Genomic DNA, 16,508 nt, shown 5'->3' with positions numbered 1-16,508 from the left:
AGGGGGAGCGGAGGAGGGAGAGAGAGTTGAGGAGAGAGAGGGATGCAAAACTTGAGAGACTATTGAATGCTGAGAATGAACTGAGGGTTGAGGGGGAAGGGGGAGGGGGGAAAAGAGGTGGTGGTGATGGTGGAGGGCACTTAAGGGGAAGAGCACTGGGTGTTGTATGGAAAACAATTTGACAATAAAATATTATGGAAAAAGAAAAGTACATGCCAAAAAATTCGACAACATAGAAATGGATAAACTCCTAGAAACATATAAACTACCTAAACTGAAACAGGAAGAAATAAAAAAATTTAACAGACTGATAACAAACAAATTGAGTCAGTAATCAAAAAAACTCCCAACAGAAGTCCAGAGCTAAAAGGCTTCACAGGTCAATACTACCAAACATTTAAAGTACAGCTAATATCTATTCTTAAACTATTCCATAGAATAGAAAAGGAAGGAAAACTTCCAAATTCATTCTATGAAGTCAGCATTACTCTAATATCAAAACCAGATAAAGACACCACTAAAAATAAGGAGTACTGCAGGCCACCATCCCTAATGAACATGGATGCAAAAATTATAAACAAAATAAAACCAAACTGAACCCAACAATACATTAAAAAAATCATTTTCCACAATCATGCTAACCTTTCCCCTAGGCTGCAAGGGTGGTTCAATGTTCACAAATCAATCAATGTGATATATCACATTAGTAAGAGAAAAGAACCATATGATCATTCATGATAAGAACTGTCAACAAAGTAGGTTTAGAGAGAATATATCTCAACATAATAAAGGCCATGTATGAAAAACTCACAGCTAACATCATCTTTAATGAGGAAAAGTTCTCAGTTTTCCAAAGGTCACAAATAAAAAAAGGATTTCCACTCTCACCACTTTTTTCAACATAATACTGGAAGTCCTAGCCACAACCAGGCAACAAAAAGAAATAAAGGGCATCCAAATTGGTAAGAAGGAAGTAAAAGTTTTACTATTTGCAGATGACATGATATTATACATAAGAACTCAAAAGACACCATCAAAACACTGCTAGGATCGATAAATGAACTCAGTAAATTCACAAGATACAAAATCAATGCACAGAAATCTACTACATTTTCTATACACCAATAATGAAGTAGCAGAAAGAGAAATTAAGAAACAATCCCATTTACAGTTGTACACAAAACAAGATACCCAGGAATAAATCTAACCAAAAGGATGAATGACCTGTACTCTGAAAACTACAATGCACGGATGAAAGAAATTAAAGACAACAGAAAGAATGGAAAGACATTTCATACTCATTGATTGGGGGAAAAAAGTATTACTAAAACATCTATACTACGCAAAGCAATCTACACACTTAATGTAATCATATCAAAATACCAACAGTATTTCTCATGGTAGAACAAAGAATCCTAAAATTTGTATGGAACCACAAAAAGACCTCAAATAACCAAAACAATCTTGAAATAGAAAAGCAAAGCTGGAGGCATCACATTCTACACTTTAAGTTATATTACAATCAATGGACCAGAGTAGAAAACCCAGAAATGAACTCACAACTACATGGTCAATTAATCTTTGACAAAGCAGAAAAGATTATCAAATGGGAAAAAGATGGTCTCTTCAAAAAATGGTGCTGGGAAAACCAGACACCAACATGCAGAAAAAAAAAAAAGGACTGGACCACTTTCTTACACCATATACAAAAGTAAATTCAAAATGGATGAAAGACCTAAATATGAAGCACAAAACCATAAAAATCCTTGTAGAGAACACAGGCTGTAACTTCTTTGACACCAGCGGTTGCAACTTCTTTCTAGATTGTTTCCTTTGCTTGAGGAGACCTAACTATTTGGACTACATCACAATAAAAAGCTTCTGCACAGCAAAGGAAACAATCAACAAAACTAAAAGGCAGCCTACATAATAGAAGATATTTACAAATGATATATGGAAAACTTATCAAACTCAACTCCCAAAAAAAAAACAAATAATCCAATTAAAAAATGGATAGAAGACATGAAAAGACATTTCTCCCAAGAAGATATGACACATAAAAAGATGTTCATCATATTTTACCATCAGGGAAATGCAAATCAAAACTACAATGAGATAACAACTCACACCTGTCATATTGGATAAAAATCAACAACAGAAGAAACAACAGGTGTTGGTTAGGATGTGGAAAAAAAAAGGACCCCCCCTTGCACTGTTGGTGGGAATGCAAATGGTGCAGCCACTATGGAAAATAGTACGGAGGTTCCTCAAAAAGTTAAAGATAGAACTACCTTATGATCTGACAACTGCACTACGGGGTATTTATCCAAAGAACACAAGAACACTCATTCAAAGGGATACATGTACCCTATGTTTATAGCAGCATTATTTATAGTAGCCAAGATATATATGGAAGCAGCCCATGTTCATTGATCAATAAATGGATAAAGAGTATACACACACAATGGAATATTATTCAGCCATAAAAAGAAATGAAATCTTGCCATTTGCAATGCCATGGATGGAGCCAGACAGTATTATGCTAAGCAAATTAAGTCAGAGGAAGACAAATACCATATGATTTCACACCTATGTGGAATTTAATGAAACAAATGAGCAATGCGAAAAGAGAGAGAGAGAAGCCAACAAACTCTTAACTATAAAGAACAAACTGATGATCACCAGAAGGGAGGTTGGGGATGGGTGGGGGAGGCAGTGAAATAGATGATGGGAATTAAGGAGTGTGACTTGTGATGCATACAGGGTGATACATGGAATTGTTGAATCACTATACTGTACACCTGAAACTAATATAACACTATGTTAACTAACTGGATTTGAAATGAAAACTTAAAAAAAAGAAAACTGATTTCAGAGATCAATCATCCACACCCCTTCTATTTTCATTTCCTCTTCTCCCTTTATTTTTTCTTAAATTCTTCCTTCTATCTTTCCATTCTGGGGTTGAAAAGTGGGTGTACAACCTTACAAAAAATAAAGCAATACACATTTTTTATTTTCATCTTCAGATGAAAACAAAGCAAGATGGAAGCAATACTGTGCAGGTGAAATTGTTCAGGCTTTAGAGCCAAACATGCCCAGGTTTGAATCCTGGTTTTGCCAGAATTCCCAGTCCTGGGAGCTCTAAGTGACTCCATCATTCAGTCTCAGTTTCTTCTTCTATAGATTGGCAATAGCACCACGTTGTCATAGCTGTTGTCAATGACAACGGACAACAAAAACTCATTTGGTTAAAGAAGAAAAGACAATGACAGGTGCCAAAAATCAAGGTAGTTAAGAAATTGCTAGATAAGTAAACATGGATGAAATAGGTCAGTGGGTCTCAAATAGGGTTAAGAGATTACAAAGGGATTGATAAAACTTTTGTGGCTGACAAATATAATTACTATCTTGACTGTGGTGATGATTTCATGAGTATATACTTGTGAAACTTGCCAAATTATATACTTTAAATATGTACAGTGTATTGTAGGTCATTATATCTTAATAAAGCTGTTTAAAAAATAAGCCTTGATAACAGAATTGCAGATAAATGATGTATATAATTTTACAGTAAAGACCCACTTCCAGGAGAACATATATTGGAGTAGTTTTTCTATTCATAGATTGATGGATATTGGTGAGTAATTTTCACTGTTTTAATGTGTTTTTTTCTGGTTTGGTATCAGAGTTACGTTGGTTTCCTATGAGGAGTTGAAAAGCATCTTTCTCCTCCATTTTTTGAAATTATATGGCTAAGATTGATACTGTCTTGAATGTTCAGTAGAATTTGGTAGTGAAATTATCCATACCTGAAGCTTTCTTTGTTGAGGTTTTAAATTATGTATTCACTTTCTTTAATACACTTTAGCATACTCAGATGTTCTATTTCTTTATTCAATTTTGATAATTAATTTGTGTATTTTATTTAAATTGTGAAATTTATTGGCTTAAATTTTTTCATAATATTCCTTTGTTCTCCTTTTAATGCATGTAAGATCTATAATGATGCCCCCTTTCTCATTCATAATGGTCATTTGTGCCTTCTTTCTTCTTTTTGTCAAATGAGAATATATAATCAATCTTTTCAAAGAACTACCCTTTGCTTTCATTTATTTTTCTGCTTTTCTGTTGTCTATTTCACTGATTTCTGTTGTTATATTATTTCCTCTCTTCTAGTTATTTTAGTTTTCATTTGTAGCTTAAGGAGGAAGACTACTGATTTTAGACCCTCTTCCTTCTCCTCACACACTATGAAATCATGACCTGAGCCGAGATCAAGAGTTGGACACTTAAGCAACTAGTTAGTCACTCAGGTGCCCCGACCTTTCTTCCTTTTTAATATAAACATGAGTCTTTCCTTCTAAGTACTGCTTTAACTGTATCCCACAAGTATTAAGATGTTGTATTTTCATTTTCATTCCAATGTTGTATTTTCATTTTCATTCCATTCAAACTAGTTCCTAATTTCCCTTATGATCTCTTGATTCAAGCCTTATTTAGATATGTTGTTTAATTCTTTAAATATCTGAGAATTTCCCAGATCTTTTCAAATCCATTTGGTCAGAGAATATAGTCTGTATAATTTTAAACCTTTTTAATCTGTTGGTATTTGTTTTATTACCCAGCAATATAGTCTTTCTTGGTGAAAGTTCAATATATATTTGAGAGGAATGAGTATTCTGTTGATGCTACGTGGAATGCTCTAGAAAAGTCCATTAGTTCCTGTTGGTTGTTACTATTGTTCATATTTTCTATATTCTGGTTTTTTGTTTCTGTCTTTTATCAATTACTGAGAGAGGTGTGAACACTTCCAATTATAACTGTGGATCTTTTTTCCTTTCAGTTCTGTCAGTTGGTACTTCATGTATTTTAAAGGTCTCACTGATTGCATACATATCTAGGATTATCATGCCTTCTTGACGAATTGACTCCTCTATCATAATGAAATGTTCTTCATCCCTGGTTATATTCCTTGTCCTAGTGTCCATTTCATCTGATGTTAATATTAGCTACTTTATATTTCTTATGCTTGGTATTTACATAGCATGCCTCATTTCCTCCTTTCACTTTCAACCAATCTGTGCCTTCATATTTAGTTTCTTGTAGAGAGCATATAATTCCTTCCTTTTATTTATTTGATTGCTTTCTTTTAATTGAGGGATTCGTCTAATTTTGAAGATTAAGTTCTGAAATAAAGTTAGGTGGCGATTCTCTGGATTAAATATGATTAGGTTATAACAGAACCGTTCTACCCATGTCTGGCCCCAAACTAACCAAAGTCTTATCTTTAGAATAGCAAACCATTATACACATTAGAATTCTGTAATATCATCTGAGGCTTGCAGCCTGAAGTCTAACGGAAATCATTTTACTCTGAGGTTAAACTGTTGCACCAGCAATGGGCTGCTCCCTTACTAAGTATCTGGATAAACAAGTCAAAGTGAAGGTAAAACCAGACTAAGTCTACTTCAACTAACTACTGCCAGATAATGTATACTGACATCACCTTCAGTTCTCCTAAAATGAGCTGCTTTTATGTTTCTCAAGGTTTTCTTTTACTGTAAGATCTAAAACCACATCATCTTCTGACTAGGTAACAAATCATCAGGTGCTTCTTCTTGGTGTATATCAACCATTTCTACAGGATCGCTTACCCTTCTACCTTATAATTATATGGGACTCTCATTCAAGAGCACAAACTCCATCTTAGTCCTTTTGGATCCTAGTACCTTGTACTGCAACTGAGAGATTGTGGATTCGCAATAAATGTCTGTTGAATGACTGAATGAATACATGGAACACAAGAAAAAAACTTCTATGAGAAATGCAGCTGGAAATCTATTTAAGAGTCCAGAGGCTGACAAGAAAGAGGAAGAAAGATAGTATTCAACCTGCCAAATCCACTCTCTCTTCAACATTCACCAAAAGGTGAAATTTTCACTTTGGACCACAAAGCCAAAATTACAGAAAGGCATATTTGCAAATAACAGCAACATAAACAGACCTCCAGTGGTGAGGGCTCACCTCTATAAAACAAAAGCTATTCAGGGCTTCATCTGTGGCACTTACGTAAGATATTGTGGAAGAACTCTGGCTTGTGTTAGAGTTTGTTCAAGGTCAAACATAAACTATTCTAAAGAAGCTCTAATGGATACTGGGCCATGTATAAGAAAAAAGGTCAAAGGTCATCACTGGAATATGGAGGAAGGGAAAAGTTCTAGATAAGCGTCTGAAGTCAAACCAAGAAGTGAATAGGAAAAGATCAAGAGACTAAAAATCTAAATAGGTAAGGTTAGAGGCTACAGCCAAAGTTAACTTATATTGATGGCGGCCTCCTTGTGACTAAGTGCCTTCTTTCAAAAGAGGAGTTTGGAGTTTGCCCTGAAATTCTGTTCCCAAGTGGTAAAAGCAAGCTCTACAAGGGGTCTTGCTGCTGTTTCCTTCAGTCTTAGTGTTCTCTGGGTCACGGAAGATGCGCTTGGGTCCCTGAGAGTAAGAGCCAGTGCTGAGGTAGGGCTAGGACACTTTCCTAAGCTCCATGACTTCAGGACCTAGCATTGAACAGTCCAAAGTGTTGTTTGTAAAATAGTCACTGATGTGTTATGGCTTAGTGAGAAACCACTCAAGACTGTGAAGCTACTAGATCTGGGTTTTTATCTAATTCTGCCTCTTCCCACCTGGTCTTAGGTAATTTACTTAAACCAATTCTGTTTCTTCACCTTTAGAAGGTGAATATTTCACATTTTAGAAGGAAATATTCAAAGATTCAAATTTCATAGATTTGTGGTGATAGCTAAGTATAACAACTTACAAGATACTTTCCATTCCATAGGTGGTTATTTCTTTCCAACTGGTAGTGGGTACTTGACTGGGCCCTTGCAAATGTAAGTGTGTGCCTGTGGGATTGTAGGACAGGAAAATACACATGGGCATGTAGACACCCCCCCACACACACACACACCATGCCTATCTCTCATACCTATCACCCTTCACAGAAGTCAAGGACACCAAGTAATATAGCTCTTGACACATACAAGCAAACATGTGAGTCTCTGCTCTGCAGCATAGGTCTTATGTTAAATACCAGAAAGTTAAAATACTGCATGGGAGATTACATGAATGTTTATGATGAACATGAAATGGTCAAAACAAGAAAGTACAAAGTTCTACCTTCTGGCTTTGAGGCCCTTCTCCCTCATCCAAGGCCCCGTCATCTTGCTGGTCATAGGCAGGGCCGCCCAGGACTCGGATTCTCTTCTCACACTGCTTCTTGGCCACAGTCAACTGATTAATGTACCTTTTCATATTCCTGGCCCTGAGGAGATCAGCTTTCATTGCAGCAGTTTCTTTACCTTGAATGGAATGGATGGACAGGACCCAGTCAGAGGACAAGGTACAAAAAGGGGAACATAACAAACCCTGAACAAGACTGGTATCCGATGTGGCACATTTTGATCAGTGGGTACTGTTCACGCTAAACATGTATGTATATATACTCTCAAATAGAAATACCATTAATTTCTAAACATAATTTCTACAAATACTACTGAGAAATCCTGCTCAAGTGTAAAACCTTAACAAAAAAAAACCCCTCCTTCTGTACACATATACACACAATCAGTACTCATGTGTGTATGTGTATTTAAATATCTTTAGATATATGCGTAATGTACACAGAGTCATTCATAAGCATGAAGTGAGTGCTCACTACGTGTCAGGCACTGACGAGGTATTCGAGACAAGTCCAATTGTTAAATCTCATGGAACTTAAAGTCTAGCAAAGAAGAAATCCAAAGATAGCATTACCAATTACAAGCGTAACGTGGGCTATAAAGAAAATGAGTAGGTACCCTTGAGCTGCTTAACCAACGTTTCCAAGCCAGGTTTCCCTCAGCAAATTACATTCAAACAAAATGAAAACAGAGTGGCATGTGGCAGACAGAGGGAGCAGAAAGTATGAACGTGAATGCCTGGAGGCAGGAAAGAGAGAGCTTGGGGGAACTGCAAGAGCTGGTGCAGCAGGTGCAAGGGAAGCCAGTGATCCCAAGTGAATCTGGAAGAGGCAGGAGCCAGACGACATAAAGCTGTTTAGTCCATAAAATTAGTTCACCTTTAATTCAACAGCACTGAGCAGCTTCTAATGGGCTGTAACAAGAGTAGGTTATAAATGGATTTGTATTTTTAAAGATTATACAGGAAGGATAAAAAAAAATTGAAGTAAAAGATTGCAAGTAGAGAAACCAGCTGGAGTAGCCGAGAAGGGAGATGATGGCCTAAACCAAGGTCATGGCAATGGCAGGAGAGAGGACTGGAAGGATCTAAGAATGGTTTATAAAGAGAACAGGACCCTGTGACTGAGCAGATAGCAAAGAGGAGAGTGGCTGAGCAATGCAAAGACGACGCAGGTATCAAAGACGGCTCACAAGTCTCTGCCATGAGCAGCCATGGAGGTGGTGGGGCCAATTATGAAAGAAGGAACATTACAGGAAAAGCAGGCTTATGATGTGGCTGATGAGGTTTGCCAAGGTGGTCACAATAACATCTCTCATCTTACTTGCTCTTTTTACAGTGTCACTTTGACAATCTCCCTCTGAGAAATACGATATATGCTCCCTTTTCTTGAACCCGGGTGGGTTTGTGATTCTGGGGTCAGTGATGCCATGACTTCTAAAGCTAGATCATAAAAGGCCACTGCCTTGGAGCTCTGAGCTGCCTGGTAAGTCATCCACCAGCCACGAGGCCTTCGTGCTTTGAGGACACCTGAGCAGTCAATGGAGAGATCTCCATGGAGAGGTCCCCCCAAGACCACAGCTCTGGCTGGGACCTCCGCCCACACCCAGTGGCACGGTGGCCATGGGCACATGCCATCCTGAAGGTGAACCATCCAACCACAGTCAAGCACAGCAGAGACATCCCTGCCGAACCTATTCAAACTGACAATTCATGTGCAAAAGAAATGACTGTTGTTTAAGACACTGCATTTTAGGGTGGTTTGTTACACAGCAAAATGACAGGCAAATTGAAGGCATCTGGCTACCTAAGCAGAGATGTAAGGTGTGTTCAGAAGTGTTAAGCACTTGACGGTAGCTGAAGTCACGGGAGTAGAGACAACCCAGGAAGAACTAAGATGGTCCCAGTATGTAATCTAAATAAACCCTATGTTCACTGGTGAGAAAGAAGAAAAGAAGCTGGCAAAGGGGATGTCGAAGGAGAGACAGAAGGTAAATGTGAGAGTGTGGTTCACGGAGAAGCCAAAGAAAGAATTTCAGCACAACAGGAGAAATGGTATTTCTTGTCTGTGTTACTGCACAGCCTCCTAGCTGGTCAGCACGCTTTCCCCTCCCCTCCCCTCCAGTCTCTCAGCACAGCAGCCACAGCAAACCTACTAAAACATCAACCCAATCACATCATCCCTGTGTTCAAAAACCTCCCCCAGACCCGCATTTCACCTGCAGCAAAGGACCTTCGAGGGGCTCTAAGGCCCTACACACTCCAACCTCATCCCCTCCTACTCTCCACAGTTAGCCACACCAGCTTCCTTCCCGATTCCCTCCTTTCTAAAATAACTGCTTTACTGAGACATGCTTCACACATCATACAATTCTTCTATTTAAAGTGTACAATTTAACTGTGTTTAGTGTATTTACAGATTATGCCACCATCACCATAATCACTTTTTTGAATATTTTCATCAACCCCAAAAGAAGCCCGTTGGTCATCCCAACCCTCTCAGCCCTAGGCAACTTTATGGGGCTTTCTCTATAGATTTGCCTATTCTGAACATTTCGTGTACCTGGAATCATGTAGCACATGGTCGCTGGTGACCAGCGTCTTGAACACAATGGGTGGTTCTCGGCTTAGGGCTGTTTTATGCCTTCTCTCAGCATGGCTCTCTCCTCTCCCACGGATCTGCATGGCTCACTCCTCACCTCCTTCAGACCCTCAGTTCACGTCTCAGGGAAGCCCTCCCTGGGCACCCTGTTTCTAACTGCAACCCTACCCTACAACACTGCCTTTCTCCCTCTCTGCTCTGCTTTCTCCACAGTACATGTCATCACACTTATATAGGACATATTTATCCTGGAAATAGATCCTCTGAAGGTCAGCATTTTCTTTATTTATACACTACTGTATCTCCAGCACCTGTAACAGTACCTGGTAACACAGTGGAACTCACTAAATTTTTGCTGAATGAACGAATGAGCTGTGTCCAGTATTACTGAGAGGTCAACAACAAAACAGCTAACATTTTGCTAAGTGCTTACTATGTTTCAGGTATTATGCTTTTCTAGAACTTGGGCTCTAAAGGAGAGAAATCATATTCTCACCTCCCCTTCTTCAATTTACTCCAACAACATGGTTTCTAATCCTCTTCACCAAATATGCCATTGCCAAGATCACCAGTGACCTCCTTGTCAAATACGATGGAAAGTTTTCAGTAAAGTCTGGAATCAGACTTACATTAGAATCCGGGCTCTGACACTTAGGAGTTATATGGTCTCAGCAAGAAATTTTTAAGGTCTAATTTTAAAACATTTACAATGGCATGATTCTTTACATTGGCATTAAATAATTTCAAATAAAAGCAAAAAATTTTTTACACAAAATTGATTTTTAAACATGACTAAGCAGGGGCACCTGGGTGGCTCAGTCGGCTAAGCCTCCGCCTTCGGCTCAGGTCAGATCTCACATTCGTGGGTTTGAGCCCTGCGTCAGGCTCTGTGCTGACAGCTAGCTCAGAGCCTGGAGCCTGCTTCCGGTTCTGTGCCTCCTTCTCTCTCTGCCCCTCCCCCTCTCATGCTCTGTCTCTCCCTGTATCAAAAAATAAAATAAAACATTAAAAAAAATTTAAAAAAAACGAACATGACTAAGCATTTACTCATTTCCTTGTAGAGAATGGACTGGCTTTGCATACACAACATAAAGGCAGGGCTGGGGTTGAGGGAAGGCTTTTTTTTTTTTTTTTTAAATGGGAAAGAGATGAGCTGGTGTTAATGCTGATGAGGAGTCACTTGAGAGAGAGAGAAGTGAGATGATGGATGGGGAGTGGCATCCAGAAGGCAGGTAGGTAGATGCTTGGGAAAAAGGCCACCTCCTCCCCCACCACAGTAACATGGAAGGCAGAAGGGACGGTGTACATAAAAGCAAGTTTGGAGACTGGGGCTTGGAGGCTGGGTCAGTTCCCCTGGCGTGGTCTGTTTCCTTGAAGTAGTGAGTCCGGTCATCTGCTGACAGAGAGGTAAGTAAATAGGGCCAGTGGTCAGAGGCGTCAGTTAAGTGAGGAGAGTGTGAAATCCCCGGTGGAAAGCAGAAGAGTGAGCTCCCTTCAGCAACAGTCAGACTGTTTTAGGCAATGTTCAGGGCCATGTTCAGGGCCAAGGTGGCCACTCGATAAATAGAAATATTCCTAGGCAGGTCAGATCACCCTTCTGGAAGTGGGTCATAACGTGCCTGGCTGAGGTTAGAAAGACTCATGATAAAAAAAGGGAGTCTGTGTACTGCTTCCTGGTGCCCCTCAAGTGGAGTCTAAGTAACAGTCTATAGAACTCAGCAGAGACCACCAGTTCCCTAGGAACTCCCATGTTCCACTTAGTCAATGTGTGCAAATGCCTGAAACAGTACCTAGCCAGTCTGAACAAATTCACTGAAAAGACTTAAGATGAGCACCACAAAAAATTCGATCATTCAGATGCAGCTTTTTCCGGTGCTCAGCACAGAGGATAGTAGGTAGACTTCAGGTCAGCAGAGGGCCTTGTCCCAGGGGGTCTGCCTGATATTACAGGAGGACTTTTCTGTAGGTGAGCTGAGGGGATGTTTTCATTCAACTTCAGTAATAGTTTCTCAACTTGTCCTATGCTTGGCTGACAGGCCCTGACCAAAGAACTTAGTAACTCAACATTCTTCTTCTTCTTATCATCATCATCATCATCATGGAAAAAATAGTATTTGAATGTCATCATCCTCATCATCATCATGGAAAAAAATAGTATTTGAGTGTCATCATCATCATCATCATCATGAAAAAAATAGTATTTGAGTGTCATTATCATCATCATCGAAAAAAATAGTATTTGAGTGTCCTTAATGGCAGAGTCCCTTCAGTGAGAAGATAGGTAAATATAAGTCTGTCTCCCATAGGATGCTTTGTGTGTGTACCTAAAGAAATACATGCTTGGAACAGCCAAGTTTTCAGAAAAAGTTTTCATTTTTAAAACACATACCTTTAAAAAAATCTAAGTTTGATATGTATTTTAGACACTCTAAAATTTGGGAACAAAAGAACTGCCTTTTATGAAATAAATCTAGGCCACAATTTTAATTTAGAGTTAAAATAGAATATTATTAGAGACATATATAGCAAGAAATGGACACGCATTTATCAACAACCAAATTTTTATTTTTTTTAATTTTTTAAATGTTTTATTTATTTTTGAGACAGAGAGAGACAGAGCATGAGCAGGGAAGGGACAAAGAGAGAGGGAGACACAGAATCTGAAGTAGACTCCAGGCTCTGAGCTGTCAGCACAGAGCCTGACGTGGGGCTCAAACCCACAAACCATGAGATCATGACCTGAGCCGAAGTCAGAGGCTTAACCGACTGAGCCACCCAGGCGCCTCAACCAAATTCTTCTCCTAACAAAACAGAAAAGCCTTTCTAAAAGCACAAAAACCAGAAGCAAATTCCAAACAGAAGGAAGAAAGCAGGAGAATAAACCATCTAAACCCCAGCTGCAGGGCGGAGAAGAATATTCCCGTGTTCTACTCGAACGTCACCTGCTCACGTGAGTACGTTCTTGTTTGTTAAAGGGCAATACAATGCCATTGTCTGATCACAAATCTTGTTGCTAACAAATTCAACAGCAGCTTGTTGCTTAGACAGTTCTCTTTATTTTTGCCTCAGAAAACCAATGCCACATTCACAGCTAAATGACTAACATGGACCTCATGCAGCCCATGTGTCTGTTACACAAAAATCCTTGTAAATCCAGCGATTTGGATGATTATGCTTTGTGACCTGAAAGCCCAGTCAGCCCGGAAATAATCATGCCAAGGGAAGTGCAGGCAGTGGGTACGCGACGCTGCACTGCGGCCCCGCTCGAGTCGGAGCCACGTGGCTCCCTCTCCGTCGAGAGCGTTAGCTGCATACCGCACATCGTCACAACCCGGTTAACCACACAACTGTCTCATCTAGCTTAAAAAGGAAGGCCAAGAAGATCAACAGTGACAGGTGAAACGACAGACGGTAGCGGCTCTTTTAAACTGGTGCCAAGATGAATACAGAAGTGACAGAATATTCTAAAGCAATTAGTTATAAATATTTACTGTCCTTCCTTCAGGATAGTCCAGAGTCTAGTGAGGTCAGAACAACAGAAAATGGGTTCACTGGGTTCCTCTGCTAGAAAGGAAGTTTGGATTGGACACTGGGTGTACACTTTTGGCTACAGAGACATCATGGCAACCTGTGGACAACAGCCCAGCACCGCGTTTTGCTTTAAGCCTTCTGCCCATGATACAGTTCTTCCTTAAGCAAGTGAGAGTGCCCGGCAGTAAAATACAAACACCAGGGAGAACTAGTGAGCACCATTCCTAAGGAGGCAGAGGAGAGTGCGGTCGTTCGCAGGGTCAGCTAAGGGCTCCAGAAGTAGCACAAGCATAAATGGATTAAAATGGCGCCACCTTACTTTTCCAGGTACTAGAAAGTGTCAGGGGCAGAGTCTGTTTCTCTTCTCCTGGCACGCTACCAACTCCCAAGGCCTCTCCTAAGAGCAGCGCGCCCAGCAGACTGATTGGGGGATTCGTGGGTAAGAGAGCAGGGTTTCTTATCCTGGACACTAGGGACATTTTGGGCTGGATACATTTTTCTTACGGGAGCTGTCCTGTGTGTAGGAGCGTTCCTGGCCTCTACCACTAGGTGCCACTAGCATCCCTTCCCCCGGATGGGACAACCAGGAAGGTTTCAGGATATTACCAAATGCCCTGGGCACCGTGGGGGGACAAACTGTGCCGTGCAGCCCCACCCGACTGAGAAGTACTAACATAGAGGTATAAACTCTGTGCCAGTTAAGTAGACAAGGCTGCACACTCACCCGTTCCCCAGACTCCCCGTTATGTGGTTCTCCTCCCCAGGATGAACAGGCCTTCTCATGCCCCACAGGCCCTGGAGGTAAAAAGTAAGGGAGTTCCTCACTGGAAAATGTTCGGCCTCTATTCCTCAACTCGGGTCCACAGACTAACAATCCTTTGAATCTTTGTTGTACATGTAAATACCAAGTATCATTTTTTTTAAGTTTATTTTTGAGAGGGAGAAAAAAACAACAAAGGAAGCAGCAGAAAGTGAGACACAGAATCTGAAGCAGGTTCCAGACTCTGAGCTCTCAGCACATGGACCAACGCAGGGCTCAAACTCACAAACCCCCTAGATCATGATGTGAGCCAAAAGTCCATCGCTTAACTGACTGAACCACCCAGGTGCCCTTAAACACAAGGTGGTTTTTTTTTTTTTTAATGCTTATTTATTTTTGAGAGAGAAAAAAAGAGGCAGAGCCAACAAGGGGCAGACACAACGGGAGACACAGAATCCAAAGCAGGCTCCAGGCTTTGAGCTGTCAGCACAGAGCCTGATGCAGGGCCCGAACTCACAAACCGTGAGATCATGACCTGAGCCAAAGCTGAATGCTTAACTGAGCCATCCCAGAGCCCCAAAAATACAAGTTTTAATAAACCCCCTTGAGAGAGGGTTTCAAGAAGCAGGTATGTATTTACCTAGGGACTAGTCAAGTTTCAAAATGAAAAACGGTGCTTGATTTCTTAACATGAAACTGACAATAGTTCTCAGCAGTTCCTAATCATCACAAACTTCTTCAAAATTATCTGAAAACCACCTCAAAAGTTGCCCAAGAACTAAAAATAAATACATATATATATTTACTTATCTTACTTTTCAACTTGAGACCAGTATGTTCTTTTCCAAAAAGAACAAATGGGATTTTCTTATCACACCGAAGTGTCTGAAGTATCACTCCACTTTGGTAGAAAGTGTCCTCAAGGAATAAGCAGACATCACAGCAGGAGCTGACAGTGGAACCACTCATGGGAGCAAACTACAGAGATCTTGTAGTCTGACCTTGCCAGCCTGGTCAGGCATGCTTAATAGCACACCTTCTACTTCCTTCCCTTAAATGTCTCAAGTACTGAAACTTCTAGCACTTCTTTTGGCTTAAAGTCCTCCAACATGCTTGCAATACGTTTTTATAGTAATAATGTCGTATCAACTATATCCACACAATAAATTACCAGGAGAGTCCTGCTCCCAAATTGGAGCCACGAGTTGAACAGATATAAGACACACACTTAGAACACAGATCTGGCCCAGTACTTTGTAAGCTTTGACCAAGACTTTCATAATATCTACCTTTGTGAATGAGCAGCATGATGGGGAGAGACCAGGACTAAAAATCAGAAGACCTGAGTTTAAGTTCCAAATCCGTGTGTGACTAACTAGTCTACTTACATGGGGTATGTTGCTTACCATCACTGAGTCTGAACTTCATTTGTGTTAATGCAGGTGTTAGAATATGCAATGATTAAAGTTTTCTTGGGGTGCGGAGGTGGGAGGACTGCCTGTAGTGTTGGGAGACTACAGAGAGAGGAATGGAAGTCCCCTGAGCCCCCCGTCCTTCGAGGCAGAGAACCAGTGGGGGCCAGGGGGCCACGCAGAATGCTGGCCAAGGGATAGCAGGTGCTGGAGGCTACAGTACTCACAGCAGGAGGGCCCCTGTGGCAATGGGCTGGGGTGCCTTCTAAGTTTAGGCCACTCATAAATTGGGAGTCATTTGTATCAGATTCTGCAAGACTAGAAAACCAGATCACATCAAAGTACAAGAAAAGACCCTGGGAAGTCCACTGGAGTCTACAAGTTAGCTACCTCTTTCAGGGAGGGACAAACTTAAGTATCAAATCAGACAAAGAAGGTACATATTATCTTTTAAAATAATTCCTAATGGAAACCATTATGGTTCTTATCAGCAATTGTGTGTTTCCTATACCCATTTAATATGTTCTGAAGTTCTTCTACAGTTCTCCTTGATATATTCAATTTCCAAACTGTTTACTTACAGTTTAAAGAAAATGCACAGCTTGACCAAAGCCTCCCCATCTATACTATGAGCATCACTCCCAAGCATGCACTATTTATATTTAGCAGTTTCTACCAGACCCATATCAACATCATGTCCTTTGTAGCAGTCAACTAAAGAATTATCACTCTTGGATCACCTTAACTAACTATTCTTAATAATATTTCAGGATTCAGAACAGAAGACTTTAAAAGGGGAGCTGAAATACTGGACTTATTCCCCCCAAACTGCAGGGACAATTTAGCTCATGTCCCCATACTGCTTAGAATTCCTATACTTGGCCAGTGTCTTCATTTATTCAGGCACCTATAACCAAACACCACAGACTAGGTGGCTATAAACAACTGAATTTTTTTTCTCATAGCCCTG

General features: G+C 40.3%; 1 protein-coding gene across 2 annotated transcripts in view; it reads right to left on the bottom strand.

The window, feature by feature from the left end:
• SNX25 (sorting nexin 25) overlaps positions 1 to 16,508 on the bottom strand; it is a 131,081-nt gene that overhangs the window by 35,197 nt on the left and 79,376 nt on the right. For both annotated transcript variants that reach the window (XM_029934602.1, XM_029934607.1), the window contains exon 7: positions 7,174 to 7,355. In XM_029934602.1, the coding sequence (XP_029790462.1) occupies positions 7,174 to 7,355 (182 nt within the window). The remainder of the gene's footprint in view (positions 1 to 7,173; positions 7,356 to 16,508) is intronic.

Source organism: Suricata suricatta, chromosome 1 (genome assembly GCF_006229205.1).
Source record: "Suricata suricatta isolate VVHF042 chromosome 1, meerkat_22Aug2017_6uvM2_HiC, whole genome shotgun sequence".
In the NCBI taxonomy this organism is placed as follows: Eukaryota; Metazoa; Chordata; class Mammalia; order Carnivora; family Herpestidae; genus Suricata; species Suricata suricatta.
Note: the sequence above shows the minus strand (reverse complement) of the source record. Positions and strands in the feature narration are given on the sequence as shown.